This window comes from Saccopteryx leptura, chromosome 2 (assembly GCF_036850995.1).
Source record: "Saccopteryx leptura isolate mSacLep1 chromosome 2, mSacLep1_pri_phased_curated, whole genome shotgun sequence".
Taxonomy (NCBI): domain Eukaryota; kingdom Metazoa; phylum Chordata; class Mammalia; order Chiroptera; family Emballonuridae; genus Saccopteryx; species Saccopteryx leptura.
The window spans coordinates 360122401-360147650 of NC_089504.1; the positions used below are offsets into that span (position 1 = coordinate 360122401).

Genomic DNA, 25250 nt, shown 5'->3' on the forward strand with positions numbered 1-25250 from the left:
TTCGAACTGGGACATTCTTTGGTGACAGGGGCTGTCCTGTGCATTAGCCTACCGTGGACTCCTACTAATGAGAAGCCAGCAAGCAGTCCCCCTGGCCCAGCTGTGACAACCAAAATGTCCCCAAACATTGCCGAATGTCCCCGGCTTGAGCATCGCAGTCTCGGGTGCAGACTCCAGCTCCCTGTCTCCCCGCCCGGAGAGGACGGACAGACTGCCCGTGCAGTTTCTCTTCCGCTGTCCTCACTCAGTAGGGTGTTGCCAGCATTCCCCAACAGCAGTCGCTTTCCTTCAGAAGAATGCTTTATCTAATGGGCTGCATGACATCACTGGCAGGCTGGAGGTCCGGTGCCACGATCCACCTCACCCCCCACCCCCTGCTGCTGGACGGTTAGGTGGGTTCAGTTCCATAAACGCTGCCTAGGCGAGCCGCTTCACACGGAGGTTGGAACCTGGGAGTAGACCCCAAGAGCAGCCGCTGGAAGGGAGGTTACCGGGGCAGAGGCTGAAGGCACGCACCACCGGAGAAGGTTGTGATGGGCACGTATTTTTGTCTTCAGTGATGGAGTAACAACTCTGTAGGATTTCGGGGCGGGGGGTGGGGAGCCATGTTCTGCTGGGAAGAGTGATGGGGGAGTCATTGGCAATATTCTTCCCGGTGCTGCGCAGGGCGGCCCCGGGGGTCTTCCGCCGTTGACGAACCACCGCAGAGCTTAGCCGGTGCCTTCAGGAAACACTCCCCAGCCAGGCTGTAAAGCAGCTTGATCTCAGACGGACTGAGCGAGGCCAGTGGAGAAGGCTGAGGGGGTGGCTCAGCAGGGAGCCCACGCGGCCAGGGCTCCGCTGGGCGCCACAGGCACGGGCAGTGCAGGGGGACACCCACGCCGTGTACCAGGGACCCCGCCTAGATCCTCGCTGCCCCCCAGCGGGTCCCCCAGCCAGCACCACCGTCTGGGGGCTGTCGGAGACACAGAACCTCGGGCGCCTCCCTAGCCCTCCCGAGTCGGCATCTGCGTTCTAACGGGAGGCTCGGGGGGCTCTGAAGTCCACCGGAGAGAGGACGCCTCGGCCCGCACGCGTCTCAGAACTCCTCCCCAGACTTTGAACTGAGCCCGAGCCCCGCGCTCAGCTGTCCGAGACAACAAGTCCATTACGTTTCCGAAAACGAGCGCTCTGGCCTGCGTGAACGCTCCGAGTCGCCTCTGAGCCGGCCGGAGCGGCGGACCCCGAGGTGGGTCTCTTGGTGAGAGGCACGTGCTCCCCACGATTGCTGATAACAAGCAGCTGTTGTGATCACCATCAGCACCGCCGCGCTTGGGGCCTGGCACGTTCATTCCCGGGAGGGGCTGGTGTTTGGAAGCCTCACCGAGGACGTCTTCTAGATAATTTATGAACAGACTCAGGTAAGACATGCCCTCAGCTCCTGAGACGCAGCGTGATGCCACTGAGGACCACAGGACTTGGCATCGAGGTCCAGTCTCATCCCTGAGTGACCATGTCAACCTCAACGGGTCACTCACCCAGGCGGGGCCTCACTGACCTCACCTATGACGTGGGAAGTGTATGGTGGCCAACCTCGTGCGTTTGCACAAGTGTCTGTCGACTGGGACGATGGATGCAAAGCCGTTTGGGGATCTCACACGCACTCCCATTTTCTTGTAGCCTATGGCTGTCTCTGCGCTGGATTATGAAACGTGAGGAAACATTTTTATCAGATTCCATCTGGGTCAGGTCTGGGGCAGGAGGGGAATGTAAAGAAACGGAAAATGACCCGGTCTCCTCCATATTCTTCAAGTCATGGGAAACCTAGACTCTGTATCAGGAATCCAAAGAGCAGGCTGACACCCTGTGTCCGAACAACAGTGACAACCCGGTCACCATCTCCCCACACCAAACCACCCCAACTTCGAGAGAAAACCGGACGAACCACAGGTGCCCAACCTTCCCCCGTCGGGGCCCATTGGAATGACCCAGGTAGACCAACTACTTTCTGCTCAGGGCAGCAGTGGGCTGGATGTGGCCACCTTAACCCCCATGATGCACCCACCTTCACGACACCTCCCTGGTCCTGCACAGTGGCCTACCCCTGCCTCCCACACCGGGACCCCTTACCTGGGAATCGACGGTGGACTTTCGGACACTCATGTGGGCAGTCTCGGGAGGGTATGCTGGGGTCCCTGATGTGTGGTATCCATTCACTGTGGGGACAGAAACACTGCTCAGCTGCTGTGCTGGCCACAGGCGGGCCCCTCTGACTTCCTGTCAACCGCGGCCCCTTCTGCCACCTCACGGCCTGATCCGGAGAGGTCTCGAGCGGCGAAGACCCTGTCTCAGGATCTTACCGGTATTCACAGGGCCGGGAACGGGTATAGAGCGTCTCTCTGATCCCCGGCTCCCAATTACTGAACGCCTTGGGAACAAGTCTCTTTCTGAACCACAGAGGAAAAGGAATGTGCTTCTACGAGGTGAGGCCACGACCATCCAAAGGCCATCACGGAAAACGCCACACCAGCTGTGGTCACGGGTGCTGACCCAGGGCCCGGTCTCTCTCCGCGGGGTCAGGAGGCCCCCCAGCACCTTCCTATAATCCCCCCCAACCCTCTCTCTGGTCCTCTCCCCTTCACCGTCATAGTATGGTGTGGGTGTAAGGGGAAGAGGACTGCGGTTACCAGTTTCCATGACAACGGGCTTTGCCAATTAATAGCCAGGTGATCCTATAAAAATTTTCCTTGAGTGGGTTTCCCCAAAGTTTTTTTTTCTTTTTAATTCAAGGCTCTTAAATTTTATGCCTATGATGTTCACTCATTCTCCTAATGTGAGCAGCTAGACCTGCCCCAGGGCCGGAGGAGGGGTGCTGGTTTGCAGCATTTACCAATGTCTGTGGCACAAACACCCTCACCATAGCTGAGGTGGCCCGTGCGGGCCCAGCTCCCCCACGGGGCGCTGCTCCCCCGGGGACGGGCAGTGAGCTGAGCTGCAGAGTGGTCCCTCCCAGTGAGCCCGGCCTCCCTGTCCACCCCCACGGGGTGCTGCTCCCCCGGGGACGGGCAGTGAGCTGAGCTGCAGAGTGGTCCCTCCCAGTGAGCCCGGCCTCCCTGTCCACCCCCACGGGGTGCTGCTCCCCCGGGGACGGGCAGTGAGCTGAGCTGCAGAGTGGTCCCTCCCAGTGAGCCCGGCCTCCCTGTCCACCCCCACGGGGCGCTGCTCCCCCGGGGACGGGCAGTGAGCTGAGCTGCAGAGTGGTCCCTCCCAGTGAGCCCCGGCCTCCCTGTCCACCCCCACGGGGCGCTACTCCCCTGGGAACGGGCAGTGAGCTGCAGAGTGGTCCCTCCCAGTGAGCCCGGCCTCCCTGTCCACCCCCACGGGGCGCTGCTCCCCCGGGGACGGGCAGTGAGCTGCAGAGTGGTCCCTCCCAGTGAGCCCGGCCTCCCTGTCCACCCCCACGGGGCGCTGCTCCCCCGGGGACGGGCAGTGAGCTGAGCTGCAGAGTGGTTCCTCCCAGTGAGCCCCGGCCTCCCTGTCCACCCCCACGGGGCGCTGCTCCCCCGGGGACGGGTAGTGAGCTGAGCTGCAGAGTGGTTCCTCCCAGTGAGCCCGGCCTCCCTGTCCACCCCCACGGGGCGCTGCTCCCCCGGGGACGGGTAGTGAGCTGCAGAGTGGTCCCTCCCAGTGAGCCCGGCCTCCCTGTCCACCCCCACGGGGCGCTGCTCCCCCGGGGACGGGTAGTGAGCTGCAGAGTGGTCCCTCCCAGTGAGCCCGGCCTCCCTGTCCACCCCCACGGGGCGCTGCTCCCCCGGGGACGGGCAGTGAGCTGAGCTGCAGAGTGGTTCCTCCCAGTGAGCCCCAGCCTCCCTGTCCACCCCCACGGGGCGCTGCTCCCCCGGGGACGGGCAGTGAGCTGCAGAGTGGTCCCTCCCAGTGAGCCCCGGCCTCCCTGTCCACCCCCACGGGGCGCTGCTCCCCCGGGGACGGGCAGTGAGCTGCAGAGTGGTCCCTCCCAGTGAGCCCCGCCTCCCTGTCCACCCCCACGGGGCGCTGCTCCCCCGGGGACGGGCAGTGAGCTGAGCTGCAGAGTGGTCCCTCCCAGTGAGCCCGGCCTCCCTGTCCACCCCCACGGGACGCTGCTCCCCCGGGGACGGGCAGTGAGCTGAGCTGCAGAGTGGTTCCTCCCAGTGAGCCCGGCCTCCCTGTCCACCCCCACGGGGCGCTGCTCCCCCAGGGACGGGCAGTGAGCTGAGCTGCAGAGTGGTCCCTCCCAGTGAGCCCGGCCTCCCTGTCCACCCCCACGGGGCGCTGCTCCCCCGGGGACGGGCAGTGAGCTGCAGAGTGGTCCCTCCCAGTGAGCCCCGGCCTCCCTGTCCACCCCCACGGGGCGCTGCTCCCCCGGGGACGGGCAGTGAGCTGCAGAGTGGTTCCTCCCAGTGAGCCCCGCCTCCCTGTCCACCCCCACGGGGCGCTGCTCCCCCGGGGACGGGCAGTGAGCTGAGCTGCAGAGTGGTTCCTCCCAGTGAGCCCCGCCTCCCTGTCCACAAAGTGGGGACGATTCTGCCCAGTCGCCAGTCCTACTTTGTTGGTATGAACGTCACATGAGACAATACTTGTAGAACGGATCTGTGAATGATAGGGGACCTCCTGAGAATAAAGGGGAGTGTGGGGGTGGAGACAGGGAGGCCTGCTGCCTTGTTCCCGCACGTGGCTGTCTGGGGCCTCGAGACCTCATGGTCGCTGGAGACCCGAGAAAGCCCGCCGTCCCCACGCCCGGGCTTGTGGGAACCGCCACCACACATGTCCCCCACGGGCCAGACTGGGGGTCTGGGTGCACAGGGCCGCCCAAATCACAGCCCGTGTGGAGAGAGCTCTGCATGTGGCCGAAGGCAGGCGGGAGAAGCAGGGAAAGTCAGCCACACCTGCTCATCTGGAGTGGCGCGGGGCGGGAGGCAAGCCACGGGGGGGGGGGGAGGAAGGCCCCCCACGGAGAGCTTCCTCATGCTGCCCCCCCCCCCCCCCCCCCGTCCCGTCCTCCACCGCTGGCAGAGGAAGATCAGCGCCACCTGCAGGCAGAGCTGCACGTGCAGGTTCCCGGGGCAGCCGACTGGGCTGCCCCTGATGGACAGGGTCGATGGGCACAGAGATCTGGGCACAGCGCCGGCCCCCAGTGCAGTGACTCGGGAAACAACAAGGAAAACATTAAGCCCGGGTGGGCAGCCACAGTCCTGGCTTGCACCGGACCTCTGGGCAGCTGGTCAAACGCTGACTCTCCCCAGGAGTGCCCCCCAGGGAAAGGGGTGACAGGATTCCAAGCGCTGCAGAGAATGCCAGGCCGAGGGGGGCAGAGGACAGTCTACTCATATCCGCATAAGCGATGCCACCGAGGGCGTCAGACCGCTGCTAAACACGACCCACCGGAAGGCAGCACACTCGAGAAACTCTCCTTATCCAGCGGCACAGCACTGGGACGAAAACGCTCAGAGAGGGACAGCAGGAGGCCCTGACACACCGCTCTCTCCGTCCGTCTGCGCCCGACTCGTGGACAGCAGGAGGCCCTGACACGCCGCTCTCTCCGTCCGTCTGCGCCCGACTCGTGGACAGCAGGAGGCCCTGACACGCCGCTCTCTCCGTCTGTGCCTGACTCGTGGACAGCAGGAGGCCCTGACACGCCGCTCTCTCCGTCTGTGCCTGACTCGTGGACAGCAGGAGGCCCTGACACGCCGCTCTCTCCGTCTGTGCCTGACTCGTGGACAGCAGGAGGCCCTGACACGCCGCTCTCTCCGTCTGTCTGCACCCGACTCGTGGACAGCAGGAGGCCCTGACACACCGCTCTCTCTGTCCGTCCACGCCCGACTCGTGGACAGCAGGAGGCCCTGACACACCACTGTCTCCGTCCGTCCGTGCCCGACTCGTGGACAGCAGGACACCCTGACACGCCGCTCTCTCCGTCCGTCTGCGCCCGACTCGTGGACAGCAGGACGTCCTGACACGCCGCTCTCTCCGTCTGTCCGTCCGTCTACACCCGACTCGTGGACAGCAGGAGGCCCTGACACGCCGCTCTCTCCGTCCATCTGCGCCCGACTCGTGGACAGCAGGACGTCCTGACACGCCGCTCTCTCCGTCTGTCCGTCCGTCTACACCCGACTCGTGGACAGCAGGAGGCCCTGACACACCGCTCTCTCCATCCGTCTGCGCCCGACTCGTGGACAGCAGGACGTCCTGACACGCCGCTCTCTCCGTCCGTCTGCGCCCGACTCGTGGACAGCAGGAGGCCCTGACACGCCGCTCTCTCCGTCCGTCTGCGCCCGACTCGTGGACAGCAGGAGGCCCTGACACGCCGCTCTCTCCGTCCGTCTGCACCCGACTCGTGGACAGCAGGAGGCCCTGACACGCCGCTCTCTCCGTCCGTCTACACCCGACTCGTGGACAGCAGGAGGCCCTGACACGCCGCTCTCTCCGTCCGTCTGCACCCGACTCGTGGACAGCAGGAGGCCCTGACACGCCGCTCTCTCCATCTGTCTACGCCCGACTCGTGGACAGCAGGAGGCCCTGACACACCACTCTCTCCCTCCGTCTACGCCCGACTCGTGGACAGCAGGAGGCCCTGACACACCGCTCTCTCCGTCCGTCTGCGCCCGACTCGTGGACAGCAGGAGGCCCTGACACACCGCTCTCTCCGTCTGTCCGCGCCCGACTCGTGGACAGCAGGACGCCCTGACACACCGCTCTCTCCGTCCATCTGTGCCCGACTTGTGGACAGCAGGAGGCCCTGACACACCACTGTCTCCGTCCGTCTGCACCCGACTCGTGGACAGCAGGAGGCCCTGACACACCGCTCTCTCTGTCCGTCCGCGCCCGACTCGTGGACAGCAGGAGGCCCTGACACACCGCTCTCTCTGTCCGTCCGCGCCCGACTCGTGGACAGCAGGAGGCCCTGACACACCGCTCTCTCCATCTGCCCGTCTGTGCCCGACTTGTGGAGAGCAGGACGCCCTGACACGCCGCTCTCTCCGTCCACGCCCGACTCATGGACAGCAGGAGGCCCTGACACACCGCTCTCTCCTTCTCGCCCAACTCGTGGACAGCAGGAGGCCCTGACACACCGCTGTCTCTGTCCATCTGTGCCCGACTCGTGGACAGCAGGAGGCCCTGACACGCCGCTGTCTCTGTCCGTCCACGCCCGACTCGTGGACAGCAGGAGGCCCTGACACACCGCTCTCTCTGTCCGTCCACGCCCGACTCGTGGACAGCAGGAGGCCCTGACACACCGCTCTCTCTGTCCACGCCCGACTCGTGGACAGCAGGAGGCCCTGACACACCGCTCTCTCCATCTGTCTACGCCCGACTCGTGGACAGCAGGAGGCCCTGACACGCCGCTGTCTCTGTCCGTCCACGCCCGACTCGTGGACAGCAGGAGGCCCTGACACACCGCTCTCTCCGTCTGCGCCCGACTCGTGGACAGCAGGAGGCCCTGACACACCGCTCTCTCCATCTGCCCGTCTGTGCCCGACTCGTGGAGAGCAGGACGCCCTGACACGCCGCTCTCTCCGTCCACGCCCGACTCATGGACAGCAGGAGGCCCTGACACACCGCTCTCTCCTTCTCGCCCAACTCGTGGACAGCAGGAGGCCCTGACACACCGCTCTCTCCATCTGTCTACGCCCGACTCGTGGACAGCAGGACGCCCTGACACGCCGCTCTCTCCGTCCGTCCTCGCCCGACTCGTGGACAGCAGGGCGCCCTGACACACCACTCTCTCCGTCCGTCTGCGCCCGACTCGTGGACAGCAGGAGGCCCTGACACACCGCTCTCTCCGTCTGTCTGTCCACGCCCGACTCGTGGACAGCAGGAGACCCTGACACACCGCTCTCTCCGTCTGTCTGTCCACGCCCGACTCGTGGACAGCAGGACGCCCTGACACACCGCTCTCTCCGTCTGTCTGTCCACGCCCGACTCGTGGACAGCAGGAGACCCTGACACGCCGCTCTCTCCGTCCACGCCCGACTCGTGGACAGCAGGAGGCCCTGACACGCCGCTGTCTCTGTCCGTCCACGCCCGACTCGTGGACAGCAGGGCGGACGTGGGGAGATCTCGCTAATATCATTTAAAAGGCTGATGGAACGAGATGCATGATACATAATACTCTACAAACAAAGAGAGTATCTTTTGCCAAGAAGTCATGGAAGATTAAAAAAATATATATGTGTGTGTATAAATATTGGGCATACTTAAGCCATAAATAATGTCTCAATAAATTGCAAAGGGCACAAATCACACAAGCCACTTTCTTTGAGCAGAAAGGTAATAAAAGTGGACATTGATAATAAAAGAACAAACGTATAGCTCCCCGTCTCCCCAACTCCCAAATGCTTAGAAATGTGAGAAAATGCCCTGTTAGATAATCACAGGTTGAGGAGGAATTTACAACAATAATGACATAATATTTAGGAGGTAAGAAGGGAGAATGTAGCAAAAACAAATGGGACAAGACTCGAATTATATTTGGAGGAAAACTTACAGCCTCAATGACCTCATCACTAAAGCCAAGGATAAATAAAAAATGAACTAAACATTCCATTTAAGAGTTTAGGAAAAAAAAAAAAAAAGCAAAAGCCAATGAAATAAACCAAAGGAAAACACGAGAACGAGGTATAAATATGGCGACAGAAATTCATGAGTTAGGAAGCGGGATAACGTTAATAACCCTGGCTGGTTCTCTTTGTTTGTGGTTTATTTGGGGGGAGGGGCGGGGGGAAGGTCACAGCAATAAAAAAAAGCCAATCAGCCCGTGTAATCCGAGTGTGAAAGAGAACACAAATGTTTAGAATTGGGAATTGGAAAGAAAACATAAGCCCAACAAAAAGCAGACATTTTATTTATTTATTTTTAAAGATTTCATTTATTCATTTTAGAGAGGAGAGAGGGAGAGAGAGAGAGAATGAGGGGAGGAGCGGGAGGCATCAACTGCCATTTGTGCCTTGACCAGGCAAGCCCAGGGTTTTGACCCGGCGACCTCAGCATTCCAGGTCAATGCTTTATCCACTGCCCCACCACAGGCCAGGCGAAATTATTTTTTTAATACAAGAGTATAGGATTTATAATTCCACGCTAAACACATACAAAACCTTTCTTAAGATTCCGGTGATCAAAATGGTTTCAAAAGACACTAGAAACACCAAGGTGAGTAAAGCCTTGGAAAAATGACCTCCCTCCAAAAGGCACTAGACCCAGAGAGTTGGATGAGCACATTCATTTGAACTCTCAACAACAAAACAAAACACCCAGGCACAAACCGCACCACAGTACAGACGTTCACGGTGTGTCTCTCTGTTTACTATACGATGGCCAACACGACCCTGATTGTAACGCCTACCATGACGATGAAACAGAGAACCACCTTTCAGTGGGACTCTGACAACAGAATGTGGGAGCTCTTACCTGAGCAACCCTTCGTTTAGAATCAGTCACTACCCCCTTTCATGGTGTGGGGTCCCTGTAAACCAAGATCGCCCCCAACTCCTTGAGGGCAGGGGCTCTCCTCTACTTACTCACAGCACCCCAACAGGACACTCTCACTCAACCCCCTTCTTTCTCCTGCTGCTGGCGTACCCCCAGCCCCCGCCCCCCCGGCTCCCAGCCCACTGAGCCAGCGCGGCTAGGAACTGTCTGACACAGGGCATTTCGTCCCTAATCCACCCTCTTGTTCTCACTTCGGTTCTGGTCCGTCAGCTGTGAGCTAATTACTGCTCATGTCAAAACAATTACTGGGAAAGAAAAACTAATTTTCCATCCAACCGTTTCTCCCCACGCAGCGGCTCTCTGCTCTGACACCTCGTCTCCCTGCCTTTTGTGTCCCAGCCTGGCACACTCAGAGGAGGAGCGATGGGGAGAACCGCAGGGTCATGGCGCACCCCAGGGGGGCTCAATAGGCGACAGACGTCCTTCGTCTTAAAAAATAAAAAAAGCAAAAAACAGAAATGCAAGTTCATTGATCATCTAGGCTCACAAGCTCAGAAAAGAATTCACTGGCCGCACCTGCCCAGTGATGAGGTTGCCACTGGCTACAGTGGCTTTTATTTATTTTATTTATCTATTTATTTTAGTTTTGAGAGAGGAAGAGGGGAGGGAAAGAGAGAAGGAGAACGAGGGAGAGAGAGAGAGAGAGAGAGAGATTTGTTGTTCCACTTATTTATGCATTTATTGGTTGATCCTTGCATGTGCCCTGACCGGGGAGGGAACCCGCAACTTTGGCGTATCAGTACATAACACCCTAACCAACTGGGCTGCCTGGCCAGGGCCCACAGGTGGCTATTGAAATTTAAAAGAAAGAAAGAAAGAAAGAATGAATGAATGAAAGAAAGAAAGAAGGAAGGAAGAAAGGAAAGAAGGGAGGGAGGAAGGGAGGGTGGGAGGGAGGGAGGGAGGGAGGGAGGAAGGGAGGGAGGGAGGGAGGAAGGAAGGAAGGAGGGAAGGAGGGAAGATAGATCGATCTAAATGCAATGTGGTATCTGGGACTGGATCCCAGAACAGAAAAAGGAACACTGCTGAAGTCCAGCTCTATTCCACTGACAGGAATGCACAGCGCTCGTTGCTCAGCAGTGACAAGAGCACCGGGGTACGTGAGATGCTAGCGTTAGGGGAAGCTGAGTAGAAGGTACACAAGACCTCTCTGTCCTGTCTTGACCACGTCTCAGTAAATCTAAAATTATTCCAACACCGAAGAGGTACCGTATTAAGTTAAAGTAAACGAACAATTCAATTCCTCAGGGAACGCTGGTCACATCAGCCACCTGTGACTGGCGGCTACCATGCCACACAGGGCGGCTACGGAACATTTCCGTTGTGGCAGAAGCTGCGACTGGACAGTCCTCTGTCCACTCATTCCTTCTGCCCGGTGACTCACACATGAACTCCCAGAACCTCATTTTCACTCACATTTCCTTTCCCTCTGGCTGTTGCTATTTCTTGCTCGATAAATCATTATGTCCACACCGCATATTAAACCAGCTCAGAGACGATGTTCAGTGTTCGCCGTGGTTACCTAATAGCACCTTAGCTATTCTGTTTGGGCTTGAACTTGACTTCTGTGAGCCTCACCCAGAAGGCCTGGCAGGGACCGACTCTAAGTCAGCCTCCGGACTGAACGCAGCTCCCACAACGCTGGCAACGGACGGAACTGGCAGGGGAAGTCCCCCGTCCAGTGGCCCGGTGGTGACCCTGGTAGTACCCGACACCCAGAGAGCGGAACGCAATGGGTGGGGGCACTGAGTGGGCCCTCTGGCCTCTCTCCCCAGCTAGGGGTGTGATGGCTATGCTTCCTATACGGCACGCCTGCACGGGAGGGAGAGCCAGCCCGTCTGTCGGTGGCCCTCTCTGAAGCGCACGTCGTAGCTAGGACTGAAGTAAAACCCTGTCCCCACCCCCTACCCCACCTACCTTGCTGGTTAAATACTCCAATCCCCATCACAGCTATTCAAGAACTGTCTTGACAGAGCCACAGGCTGCCTGGCAGCTTCTCGTGAAGGTAACACATCTCCACTGATTGCTGCTCTTACCCCCCCGCCCCCCGCGGACGGTCATTCTCAGAATGAAATCCCAACACCTTCCTCTGTCTTGGAAAGCCCAGCAGGTTCCACTGACACTCTGCCTTCTCTTAATCTTCTACCCTCTAGCCACACTGGCCTGCTTCCTGTTCTCAGACACACCACGATCACTCCTGCCCCAGGGCCTTTGCACTAGCTATTCCTAGAACAATCTCACCACTGCCGCACACACTTACACATCTCATGGTCTTTAAAGGTGCACGTGAATTGTCACTTTCTTACTGAAACCTTCCCTGATTCTCCAATCCCTCCGCCCAGGTTCGATTCCTTGCATCAGAACACACACCAGGAAAACTGGACAGTTTCCTGTGTGCTTGTTTGTCCAGCACCCCTAGTAATGTAGGTTCACAGGAGCAGAGATTGCACAGGTCTGGATTGTCTGTGGCTGTGTCCCCCGTACAGAGAACAGCACCTCTCATATCGTCTGAATGAAAAGGTCTGGGATGCCATCATGAAGCGCACGCTGGACAGAAGGGGCTGAGATCCAGGGCCCCCCGGTGGTCCCCAGGAGGGGAGTCAGCAAGGACAGAGCATGGGGATGGGGGCGGCTCAGTTCTGAAGCAACCTCCGGTCCTCACCGAATCTGCGTCTCCCCCCACGAGAAAATGCAATCTCCGGAAAACTGCTTGTAAAACGGAATGAAAGAATGGCTGGAAAACCATGTTGTGCTCCCCCTGTAGGGAGAGAACCATTGTGACTATTATTGTATTCTTCAGCGATGAGATTTAGGTTAAAAAATAAAAACAAAATCAAACTAGGGCAGATGTCATAATATCCGGGATCCTGCTCTAGTGTCCCTGGTGGGTCCTGTCCCCTTCCATCCCAGAGAGCTGGGGGAGGGGGAGGCTGGCCCGTGCTCATGCCCCAGGGGAGAGACATCACAGATCACCACCCACGCTGGCCTGGGCGGGACCTCGGCCGGGACCCTCCTCCCGGCCCTCTACTGACGAATGGGCCGAGGGAGGCCTGGCAAGGAGAAGCGAGGTGCCCGAGGCCCCGGTTGTCATCAATCTAAGATGGCACTGCCTGTTAGAGGCACCCTTATCTTAAGAATGATAAGAAAGAAAGAAAGAAAGAAAGAAAGAAAGAAAGAAAGAAAGAAAGAAAGAAAAGATGCTTTCAGTGAAACTGGGATATACCATGGGCTGCAGGATGCATCTTATGTCCAAGATACAGGGGCGGGCAAAAGGAGGTTGACAGCTGTTTGTGTGGAAAATGATCCAATTAATAAGGAATACTAAAGAACAGACTCTGTGTTTCACGTGCTCTTGCCCACCCCTGTGTTAAAATGTGGGGAGAGGGAGATGAAAGGTGGGTCTCAGAATCAAAGAACTAGGGCTCTGGAGGTTTTGTCTGCTTCTCCTTCCAATGGGCCATGCGGTCTGCCGCCCTGACCCATGAGCCGGGCTGAACGGATGCTCTGAGTGCCCCTAACAGCCCAGCTTCTCAACCCCGGCGCTGGGCACACGTGGGGCTGGGCGAAGCTTTGCGGTGGGGACTGTGCTCTCCTGTGCCCTGTAGAATGTTAGCAGCGTCCCTGGCCTCCACCCACTGGACACCTGTAGCACTGACCCTGCATGGTGACTGCCCAAAACGACAGACATTGCCAGATGTGCCCCGCTAAGTAAAAGCACCCCAGAGCTGAGAACATGGCACCGGAGCCGGAAGAGCTGGGCCAGCATGTGCCGCAGCCCCTCTTACCACCGGTTCATTTTCCGAGGTTTCAGTCACCCGGGGCCGACCACGATCCAAAAACATTACATGGAAAATTCCTGCAATAAACAACTCATAGCTTTAGCCTGCTTGCCATTCTGAGAACATCGTGACGGAATCCAGCCCCGTCCTGTCCCGGGAATCACCCCTTTGTCCTGCACCTCCACACTGCACACGCTTCCCGGCCGCTGGCCACTCCTAGCCATCTCGGTTGTCATCGACTGTGCCGGCAGCTCAGTGCCTGTGCTCGGGGAACCCTTGCTTTATAAAGCCACATTCCTGTCCTTTTTATGATGTTACATTGTTATCGTTCTGTTATGTTTTAGTTTTTTTGTTACTCTCTTACTGCGCCTAATTTACTAATTAAACGTTATCATAGGTATACATATATGTATGCAGGTATAGGAAAGACATATACATGTATATAAAGGGTTAAGTACCATATGATATTTCAGGTGTCCACCAGGGGACTTGGGGGCATCCCTCCAGGTATGGGGGGACTATTGTACACCCACTGCAAACACACCAAAGGGCAGGAGCTCCAGGCCAGGTGGCCCCCTGCACGCCTCCTCCGAGCCTGCGGAGCGCTGATGTGCGCGGTGCGTCTCCCAAGGGGAGGGGAGTGGGTTTCCGCCTGTATTTACTGCAGAGCCTCCTTGGCAGAGAGCCTGCAGGCTCAGGCTCCCCTGACGGCCCTTTGGGAGACACCGCCCTAGGTCTCGGCAGCGGGGCCAGAGAAGGGAGAGCTGGCGTCCACACACTCTGTCCCTGTGCCCACACACTCTAACACCGTGGCCACCTCGCCCGTTCGCATCACCGAATCTGAGCCTCTCTACTCCGCCCCCCACCTTTCTGGCCCCCCTCGCAGCCCCAGCACCCAGCTCTGCACGGGGCAGACAGGGGTGTCACTGTGTTTGTCGGGTGGAGGCAGTAATTTGTCACACGTTGGTCTCCGGCCAGGTGGTCAGAGCCAGCTCTTCCCTGTCCCTCTTCTGGGGAACGAAGCCCATGAACGACGGGAAAGAGCGCTGTCTGGGGACAGAACCAGGAACAGTGAGCTTTAGAGAGGTGACCCCACTGCTCAAAGGATAAGCTCCCTGACCAGCCCCACCAACAGAGCAGGCTGTGGCAGTTCACACACACCATCTCCACACGCCCCGGCCTCCACGGCCCGTGTCCCTGTCCTGTCCTGCCCCAGGGACCGCGCTGGCTGGGAAAGACAGCCAGGTTTCTTTCCAACGTCCAGCTGGCCCGGCGCCAGCCAGGACAGAGGGCCACACCTCACACTACTCACGCTGTCATTTCTGTTGTCAAAAAGCACCAGAACCACAAAACAGAAGTCAGTGCGCCCAGGACTCTGCCTGTTGTCACCCTGCAGGGAGGAAGACGGAACGGCCCGTTTCTGGGGACGGAATCCGAGCACGGCTAGGTAGCACTGACCTCATCCCTAGGGAGTCAGGCGCAAGTGGCACACTTCCCTTCCCCCGGGGCAACTCTTTCTTCTTAAAAAAAGAAAATCATTTTAAAGTAAAAACAACAACAACAAAAGAATCAGTTTTAAAAAGTTAAAAGCCTGGAAGGACTTTCCATAGGAAACACCCGCTCCCCCTCTCCCATCCTCAGCTGGCCCTCCGGATGTTGGTTTTTTCTCCCAATTCGGTTCTGAGTTCTGCTCCGATGATCTTCTTATCCCTAACATGTCCCACGACCACACTCTGATTTCTTCACGTGTCAGTGGTCCAGAATGTCTAAAGACTCCCCCCCCCCCGCTATGAAAGGTGTGTGTGTGGGGGGTCTGCCCACTCTTGCTGCGTCTGCCCTCCCTTCCCCTGATCTAGGGTTTTTCAGAGTCTGGTTAGTTAGTTTTTACTTCTTATTATTATTTAAAAATTATTTTGGCTCTTCCTTGGATTATGTGGGATGTATTCAGTAAACTATTAAACCTGATGATTCTGTGTTCCGTGAAGGTTGAGGGTTCTCAGCCACCCTCCCTGCCCCCCAGGTAAGCTGAGGCTGGTCACGCTGGCTCGCTGCCCCCCAGGTAAGCTGAGGCTGGTCACGGCTGGCTCGCTGCCCCCCAGGTAAGCTGAGGCTGGTCACGGCTGGCTCGCTGCCCCCCAGGTAAGCTGAGGCTGGTCACGGCTGGCTCGCTGCCCCCCAGGTAAGCTGAGGCTGGTCACGGCTGGCTCGCTGCCCCCCAGGTAAGCTGAGGCTGGTCACGCTGGCTCGCTGCCCCCCAGGTAAGCTGAGGCTGGTCACGCTGGCTCGCTGCCCCCCTCCCGGGCGCCGCCTGTCCTCTGTCCGGCCACAACTGTTGGCACAGTTTCAAAGCCACCACGTTTGCATTCCGAGGTATAACCACAATCATCTAGGTTGACATCGAAAGTGGAAAACCAATAAGCGGGGCTCACCACCCCATTTGACTTTGGACACATTTGTAAATTTGCTCCCCTTTGAGGCCAGGCTCCGTGTGGGGCCTGAGGACTCCATAAAGGAAAAGTAGAGACCAAGTCCCCACCTGTAGGAAGCGTACAGTCCAGCATGGAGAGTGACTCTCTGGGAATAATGCAGCAGCACGCTGCTAGAATCTAGAGTCATTCGGCAAGGGCACTAAATCGAGCAGTCAGGGAAGGCTTCTTGGAGGAGGTGACATTTAAAACAAGTCCTAAACCATAAGAAGTCTGAAGCTGTGCTTCTCACTGGTGCGACTCACAATCCATCTCCTGGGATCTCAGAACTCAATGCCTCCTAAAAGCAACACACATCCCACCTATTACAGGAGTTATCTATCCTGACCACCTCCCCTTGGTTACCTCTTCTGAGGGAGAACTCACACCCTCACAAGGAACCCCATTTCCCTTTCCAGAATGTTCTGTTTGAAAACTGCCCTAGAAATAGTCACCTTCTTTTAACTTCTACTCCTTGATGACTCTGGGAACCATATGGGGCAGTTCTGCCCCTGCTTCAGGTCCCTGCACCTGCGGACAGGTGAGGGCTCTGATGCCTCCCCTCCCCCGGCCCCGGTCCACCTGAGCGGGAGCGAGGGCGAGCGGCCAGGGCAGTGCCAGCCGGCTGGGCAGCGGGCGCGGGGGCCTCTCCACGCGGGGGCCTCTCCAGGCGCCTCCCTGGGTTTGGTCTCTATGGTCACCAGCCAGGTTTCAGACCCCAGGTGCAGAGTCTTGAGCGTCCACTGACCGTGGTGGTGCGGCCCCTCCCAGCTGCCTCGAGAGAGTAAGTGAACAGTACCTGTCGGAGGCAGCGCGCTTCTGTGCGTGCCCGGGCTGGCTGGGATCCCAGGAGAACCGCCGGGCCGTTCCCAGGTGGTCTCTGGTCAGAGAAAGAAACAAAACCGCTTTCAGGATTTCATAAGGTCAAACCTCAGAGGGTCACAGAGAAGAACTAGAAAATCAGAGCTGAAAAGAATGGTCTGAGCCAGTCACCTTCCCCCCTGTACCCAGGAACCAGGGGCCCGCTCTCTGCTCTCAGTCACCTTCCCTCCTGCACCCAGGAACCAGGGGCCCGCTCTCTGCTCCCACAGTCACCTTCCTCCTACACCCAGGAACCAGGGGCCCACTCTCTGCTCCCACAGTCACCTTCCCCCCTCACCCAGGAACCAGGAGCCCGCTCTCTGCTCCCACAGTCACCTTCCCCCCTGCACCCAGGAACCAGGGGCCCGCTCTCTGCTCCCACAGTCACCTTCCCCCCTGCACCCAGGAACCAGGGGCCCGCTCTCTGCTCCCACAGTCACCTTCCCCCCTGCACCCAGGAACCAGGAGCCCACTTTCTGCTCCCACAGTCACCTTCCCTCCTGCACCCAGGAACCAGGGGCCCGCTCTCTGCTCCCACAGTCACCTTCCTCCTACACCCAGGAACCAGGGGCCCACTCTCTGCTCCCACAGTCACCTTCCCCCCTCACCCAGGAACCAGGAGCCCGCTCTCTGCTCCCACAGTCACCTTCCCCCCTGCACCCAGGAACCAGGGGCCCGCTCTCTGCTCCCACAGTCACCTTCCCCCCTGCACCCAGGAACCAGGAGCCCACTTTCTGCTCCCACAGTCACCTTCCTCCCTACACCCAGGAACCAGGGGCCCGCTCTCTGCTCCCACAGTCACCTTCCCCCCTGCACCCAGGAACCAGGAGCCCACTTTCTGCTCCCACAGTCACCTTCCTCCCTACACCCAGGAACCAGGGGCCCGCTCTCTGCTCCCACAGTCACCTTCCTCCCTACACCCAGGAACCAGGGGCCCGCTCTCTGCTCCCACACCCTCCCCACCTCCCATGACGACAGGATTTCTCTTTGCTAGGGACCCTTCTCCACGCAGCGGGGACCAGAGGGAGGTGGCCTTCCAGCTGGCATCCTCTGAAATGTCCCCCCACCCTGTGCCCCTCCCTCTCTTATCCCCAGAGGCTGCCACCTCCTGAAGCTCCAGGAACCCTCCTGTCCCCAGCTGCCAACCGGGCATCTCTCCCTAATGCCATTGTCACCTGACACCCCAAAGTGCAGAGGAGAGAGCCTTGTGCAGAGACATGGTCCTCTGTCAAAGGGGGTGATACTCAAAGTCTGTTCTACGTCTTGTTTGAATGACAATTGCTGCGTCTGACTGGTCCCCTCTTCCGGATACACAGCTACCTGGTCCAGCCAGGAGCAAAGCTAAGACTGAACCGATATTAGTGATGTATATACCTCGTTATAGAGATAGTCCCCCAAACACGGCCCACGTCACCCCTATGAACAGACTTCTCACAGAATTATCTAAGGATGAAAAGAAACACTTTCTCACCATATAACATCGAACGCTATAGAAAAGCCCAGAGAAGAAAAATGTTATCATCCATAATCCCACACCCCGGAGATCATCACTACCAACACTTCCACTTCCAAATGTCAACTTGTTTTCTAGACATACATACAGCTTTAACACAGAACAAAATCAAACTATTCTTTTCAAGGGTAGACTTTTGTGAGTATCTTTACAAAATCATTAAACGTGCCGGACAGTATGCAGGGGTCCCTAAACTTTTTACATAGGGGTCCAGTTCACTGTCCCTCAGACCGTTGGAGGGCCGCCACATACAGTGCTCCTCTCACTGACCACCAATGAAAGAGGTGCTCCTTCCTGAAGTGCTGCAGGGGGCCGGATAAATGGCCTCAGGCGGCTACATGCGGCCCGCGGGCCACAGTTTGGGGATGCCTGGTTAGAATCCATTAACAGCAGAGGGTCTAGAGCCAGACTGCCTGACTTCGAATCCCAGCTCTGCCTCTGACCACCAGGGTCCCCTGGCTAAGCTAACTGTCTTCTCTGGGCCTCAGAGGTCAAGGATGGTATCCACCCTAAGTGGTCGTTGTATTCAGGCCAAATGTCCATAGACAAGTCCTTAGTGTAAAGTTGTTTTTAAAGTTAGCCCAATGTATGAATAACACTAGTTAATCAAAAAATTCTAATCCTGAAATTTCAATTGTCTCAAATATTAAAAATAAAAAAAGCAGAACTCTTTCAATGGCTCTCACAATTAGCATTGAAATGAACTGGGTGTTTTGCCTGACCATTGGTGGTGCAGTGGACAGAGCATCGACCCGGGATGCTGAGGTCCCAGGTCCAAAAGCCTGAGGTCACTGGCTTGAGCATGGGGTCGCCGGCTTGAGTCCAAAGGTGACTGGCTTGAAGCTCAAAGTCACTGGCTTGAGTGCAAGTTCACTGGCATGAGCAAGAGGTCACTGGCTTGGCTGTAGCCCCCCCCCCCCCCCCCCAGTCAACGCACGTATGAGAAGCAATCAATGAACAACTAAAGTGATGCAACTACGAGTTGATGCTTCTCACCTCTCCTCTTCATGTCTGTCTTGTCTGTCTGCCTCTCTCTCTCTCTCTCTCTCTCTCTCTCTCACACACACACACACAAAGAAAGAAAAAGAAAAAGAAAAGAAGAGAAAACTGGGTTTTTGCTTCAGCTCTTCCGATCTGCTGTGCAGCCTAGGGTAAGACACTCTACACCACTCTGGTGCTCCCATACTTAACCCAAAAAGGTGTGAGGCTGACTGGTCCTTTAGGCCTCAGTACTCCTGTCCTGCAGCTTTTATTGGTGACTTGAAACTCTTGCGACCCACTGTTTGGGTTTAAGGAGTTGACAGCTGCGGGGGGGGGGGGGGGGTGTGTAACGGGGACCCTTTCTTTCTCAGGGGAAGGAGACGGACCAGAGGCCTGGAGAGGGGAGCAGCAGGGAGGGCGTGGAAGCTGGGGTCTTCCCCGAAGGAGGACGGGTGCACTGACCGGCACTCAGACAACAGGGCATGGAGGACCCACCAGGGCCCAGCAGAGACAGGGTAGCGCCCACTGTCGGCCAGCTCTGACCCGTCCAGAGCACACACAGCCACTGACAGCCAGGGGCAGGGGTGAGGCCAGGCCAGGCCGACATCTGGAGAGAGCCACCAGATCTCTGGCTGAGTGACCTCAGCAGCAGGAGGAAAGATCACCCCACACAGGGAGGAAGCCATTTCCAGGTCTTTTCCGACGGAACATTCGCTAATCGATTTATGGCACACCAGGCCCCCTGACAAAGAGAAACTGCGGAGGTGGCTTGGGGCCCGTGGTACTCCGGACTGAGGCCCTTTTGCATTCTCTGGGCTTCCATTCCTGGACTTCTAGGTCATTCCAGGTGACCATGCAGACTCCTAACAGAGTCACTGCCATGCAGGTCCCAGAGGCTCTGGGGACAGGGTCAGGTCAGAGAGGAAGAAGTGAGACTTTCTTTCAGAGAACCCCATCCAACTCAGGTCATGAGAAACGTGTGTTTTTTCCTAAAGGGAACTCCAGCTTAATGCGGACCCCTCCCACTGCAACCAGGGGAGCCCGGCACAGACAGACAGACAGACTGGCTGTGGACCACACCAGTCTGAGGGAGGCTGCTATTCTAGTCATCGAGGTGACAAGCTGGAAATGACAATTTTTCCATCAGTGGATCATAGCGGCTGCCCCATGTAGAATAAAACTTTTTAAAGAGAGACTATACTTGAAAGGTAGAAAGTGATGTAAATCTGGGTTTCAGACCACACCTGTGCCCTCCTTGAGATCACAACAACGTCCTGCCCTGAGGTGGCGCGGAGGATAAAGCATCAACCTGGAATGCTGAGGTCGCCGGTTCCAAGCCTGGGCTTGCCGGATCAAGGCACATGCGACAATTAGAGTGAAACAACCATGAGTTGATACTTCTTGCTCCCCGCCCTCCTCTCTGTAAACTCTGTAAATAAAACCTTAAAAAAAAATAGATCACCACAACAGTAATGTCAATAACAAAACAGTACATGAGGTCAGAGCTATTAATTTTCAAGTCACTTCTGGACTTCATTTCCCCTTGCTAAGACTGCATCCTGCTTCCGCCAGAGGTATTAGCTTCTAGTCAGAAGGCCACAACAAGCCCTGCACCTAGGCCACTGGTCGTAGGGATTATTACCCTTGGGCCCACGGGTAAGCCTTGGGCCCCCCACTCCCCCAATCTGCACCCATCCACTGTGAGATGGTTCTCTGCTGCGCCCAGCAGGCTAAATAACCAGCGGTATCAGTCGAGGGGATTTCAGCTTTCTGGTCCTGGCTGAATCTGAGCTTCTTGTAGACCCCTCCTCTTTCTGGGACTCTCACTCCCTGCTCCTCTACCTCTTGCTTCTTCCTTTCCCTTGTTTGGTGGTGGCCCCAATCGTGGCTTCTCTCCTGGCCCCTGTTTTCTTCACCAGCGGGGGTGGGGGGAATGGCGACTCAGGTTTCCCAGACAGACAGACAGACAGACAGCAGCCCTGCTGCCGGCTTCTCCAGCCCTTGACTCTCCTCGTCTGGAAGCTGGATTACCACCAAGCCGCTCTGCCATGTCCTCCAGCCCACCAGGACGGCGAGTCCGAGGAGAGTCACAGGAGCCCCGGTGCCCCGGCCCAGGGGTCGGCCTGCCCGCCCTCCCGAGAACGCAGGCCGCGGCTATGGGAGCCTGTCAGCATCTGGGGGTCTGGCTCGGCTCCCTTGGGGGCCTCAGCTGCAGAGCCTCTGGTCCCCTACTGGACACCAGTGTTTCCTTGCTTGCGCCGGAATCCACTTCCAGTTAGAGCTCCCTGGCGACACGATACTCCTGACCCTCCTGAAGTTCAGCGAGTACTACTTCTGCTCTCTGAACCTCGGTTTGCGCCCGGGCCACTTCACGCCCCCCACCCCGGCTGTCTCCTTCCGCGGTCGTGCGACTCCGTGCCATGCCTGCGACCATTTCTGTTGCTTAGTGGACGAAACCAAGGCCTCAGGCGGAGCCGGCACGCAGTGTGACTGCCCAGACCGCCGCGTGCACGCCGCGCCCGCCCCAGCTCTGCGGGGGGCTCTGGAGGAGCCGCAGCCAAACCGCGCTGTTTTCATCTACACACACCGCTGTCTGCTTGAGGACCACCCTCACAATTAGTATTATCCCGCTAATTGAACGTAAGAAATACTTATAATCCCAATGTGATGAATAGTTAATAAGTTACATTATTGATTACAAGATCAAGAGGTGATTTTGTATCTCGATCTATTCTTCATTATCATGACGTAGGAGGACCTCCTTTGTACTGGGCGCTGTGGCTGGCCCTGGGGGGACTTCAGGGTCTCTGACAGGTCACACTCCCTCTTCCCCCTTCAGCTTACACTCTAATCGTCGTGGTGCAACCCTATCTTTGAGCACCAGTCTATAAACTTTCCGATGAGGAGAAGTGTAAAATATTTCTTGTGGGGGTGGAGGGAGGACGTCAGGCCAAGAGACAGGCAGTAAGTAAGATTGTTAGGTGAGCTGGTAGCATGCGTGAAAGAGGAGAGAGCAGAGACGGGGGTCAGGGGTGTTATCGGAAAGGGATACATTTTTGGTCAGGTGGCCAAGGAGGGCCTCCCGTACTGAGAAAGGCCCACGCACTGTTCTTTATCCATCGCTGCCTCACACACGACCCCACCCTCAGCAGCTGCACTCAGGCACTCATTGTCACATGGATTCCGTGAGTCAGGGCTTGGGCTCTCCCAGGAGGCTGCCATCAGTACCTCATCATCTTCTGCATCATGGAGGGCTTGAGTGAGGGCGGGGGTGGGCGTCCAATGGCTCACAGGATGCTGGCAGGTGGCAGGGGCCGAAGTTCCCAGCCAGGGGGCTGGCCGCTCACCCCACAGGCAGAGAACCGCCCAGAGTGGGCGAACCGAGCTGAGAGAGCAGCAGCAGAAGTCACGACGTCTCTTATAACCCAGCTCCATTCCGACTGCCAAATTCTGCTGGTCCCCCAGTCCAGTCCTGACACAGGTGGGAGGGACTCACTAGGGCGCGAGTGATGGGAGGTGGGCGCACGGGGGGCCGGACGGGAAGCTGGCTACTGCACGCATGCGCGAAGGAGCAGGCCATGCACATACCGGGGGGAAGAGAATTCCAAGCGGAAAGAATGGAAAACAGAAAGGATCTGATGCAGGCGGTCTGTTGTCTGCACAGAGCATTAAGGACTGTGGCACAGCTGAGGAGGTCAGCTGTGACGGACTGGCGTGGGTCTTCGGGGCAGGGCAGTGGCACTCCACGTGGGGTCCCCAAACCCGCAGCATCAGCAAGTCTGGGCTCTGCTGGAGTTTCCGAGTCAGGCACTTGAAGGCGGGACCCACGATCTGGCTTAACCAGCCCTCCAGATGGTTCTGCCCTACGCTTGGGTTTAAGAACCACGCTCTGGGGTCTTCAAGGTCATGGCAAGGACTCTGGCTTTTATTTTGAAGGTAGGGACAGCCACTGCAGAGTTTCAAGCAGAGAAGTGGTGGGATGAGTAACCAAGGCAGCTCAGACAGCTTCCAGCAGTCGCTGGGCAGGGGGAGACGGGATGGGGAGGTGGTAGCGAACCCCAAACAGATCAAACAACGACACCAATAAAACAAAGGCCTCGCCACTCTTCCTTCTCTCTGCTTCCTACCTTCCGGCCTCCAAGCCCCGCCCCTGCCCCATTCCTCCTTCCCACGCCTTCACAGAGCACATCTCCCAAAGGGACAGGGTGGAAGGGCCCCTCTACGGTGCTAGAGGGGAAGGGGTGCTGGAATGCCTTCTCAGCATGTCTGAGCTGCAGGGGTGTCTCATGGTTGACCAGAGAAACATCACCATCGGTGGTGGTTCACAACTTTCTACTTCCCAGCGGCTCAGAGGGTCCTTATGCGGCTCGGTGGTGGTGGTGGGGCAGCGCAGGTGTCCGTATGCGCTCCGTATGCGCATTTCACAGGTGGTACAGAGGCTGGTGAGATCCTGGCTCTTTGATATCGGCCTGAACCAAGCTCTGAACTGCCTCTAGCCTCCACCAAGGTCCTGGGACCAGCAGGGCCAGGAGCGGTGGGGGGACTCTAGTGGGCTGCGGGAACTCTCCGTGCCTGTCCTTGAACCCCTCTAGGGTCCCTGAGGACAACCCCCTTACAGGGCACACACCTGGGCAAGCACGCTGGGATCCCTGGATGCGGGCTGACGGGTGATGAGGGCTGACCACATTGTAGGAAGAGGGTGTCTCATCATTGAGCCCAGCAATGTCGGCGGCTAGCTGCCAGTGCATAGACACAATGACCCCCGTTTTAGGGTTAAGAAAATAGTACGTAGATGTCAAGAAGGAAACGCTCAAAGCCTGGACACTCAGCATCCCAAACCTAAGCCCAGGTACCTGGCAAAGCTCCAGTCTCATTTCCCGAACGTAGTGATTCATCGGGATCAGAAGTACCACTTGTTAAAAGGACTGATTCCCACACCCCACACTTCAAGATGCTGGTTTAGTAAGTCTTAGGCAGAACCAGAAGTCAGCATGTTAACAAGCAAAGTCTCAGTGACTAGCCAGATGGGGAGAAACCAGTCAAGTCCATAGTAACATGGTCACGGGGAGCAGCCACAGACCGGAGGTGACCCAGACAAGACAAAACCCCACGGCGTGGGTCAGATGGAGGCTCAGGCAAGGGGAGGAGCAAGGTGTGGGGTAGCAATTAAGGGCAGTTCCCCCACCCCCCACCCCAAATGTCCATCATCTCCATCCCAAGCTTCCATAAATATCAGGTTCACAACATCTGCCCCAGCTTTGACATGAGGCTTTCTTCTCTGTTTTGGTTCCCAGGGGAGACTTAGGAATGAAAGTAGATTGCCATAAACCCTTTAGTGTGACTGAGTCCTTGGAGTCTGTCCTAGAATAGGGCGATGAAGGAGGGAGAGGAGAAAGCACCGCACTGCAGGAGGCCGGAGGGAGAACAGTCCAGTGAGCGGGCGCAGGGTGGCAGGCGCACCGCCTGGCGCTCCAGCAGGGCTCCGCCTCCTCACTAAGCCTTATCTGGAGCCCCTGAGGGCGAAGTCCTGAGTTAGGACAAGAAAGATGAGGTTTATGCAATCCTGCTCCCAGGTGTTCGGTGTAGACAGAGCTGACAGATCAGGGCCAACAGGATCTTCTCATCCCGGCGGGGAGGGACATGGGGAGAGTCCAGGTGCTCATGGGCCTGTGTGTTGTCAACATCATTCAGACGTTCTGAGCACTGACTACGAACAGGCGCCAGGCATGGGGAGGAGGTGCAGCTCCCCAGCCCCGCCCCCAGGGGGTTGCCAGGCTGGCGGGGGAGCATTGGGTGACCCCTTCGTCCCTCAGCTCTAAGTTGTGCCCAATGCACACACACCTATGTCCCAGGCACTGAGCACAGTAGGCGCTGAGTGTGTGATGAACCAGGACTTGGCTCAAAACAGCTGTTAAAATTAAGTTTGCTTACACGGCCAAAGGCCGATTTAAAAAACGAGCAGGTGAGTGAGCGTGTGAGCGTGTGGATAAGAAGACACAAATGGACGGGACGGCAGAAGACGGCCCGGGAGAGCAGAGAGAGCACCATTCCCTTCACATCGGACGGACCACAAGTCCAGCAAACAGCCCACACAGAAAGGAACAAAGAACAGACAAGGTGGTTCACAGAAGAACGACGACGAGGTGC

The 25250-nt window shown here is 57.5% G+C and overlaps 1 protein-coding gene across 7 annotated transcripts in view; it reads right to left on the reverse strand.

Annotated features, from left to right (window-relative positions):
* Positions 1-25250, reverse strand: part of GAS7 (growth arrest specific 7) — a 220422-nt gene that overhangs the window by 43162 nt on the left and 152010 nt on the right. For all 7 annotated transcript variants that reach the window (XM_066364871.1, XM_066364873.1, XM_066364878.1 and 4 more), the window contains exons 3-4: positions 16548-16628; positions 2110-2195 (exon numbers count right to left, since the gene is read on the reverse strand). In XM_066364871.1, the coding sequence (XP_066220968.1) occupies positions 2110-2195; positions 16548-16628 (167 nt within the window). The remainder of the gene's footprint in view (positions 1-2109; positions 2196-16547; positions 16629-25250) is intronic.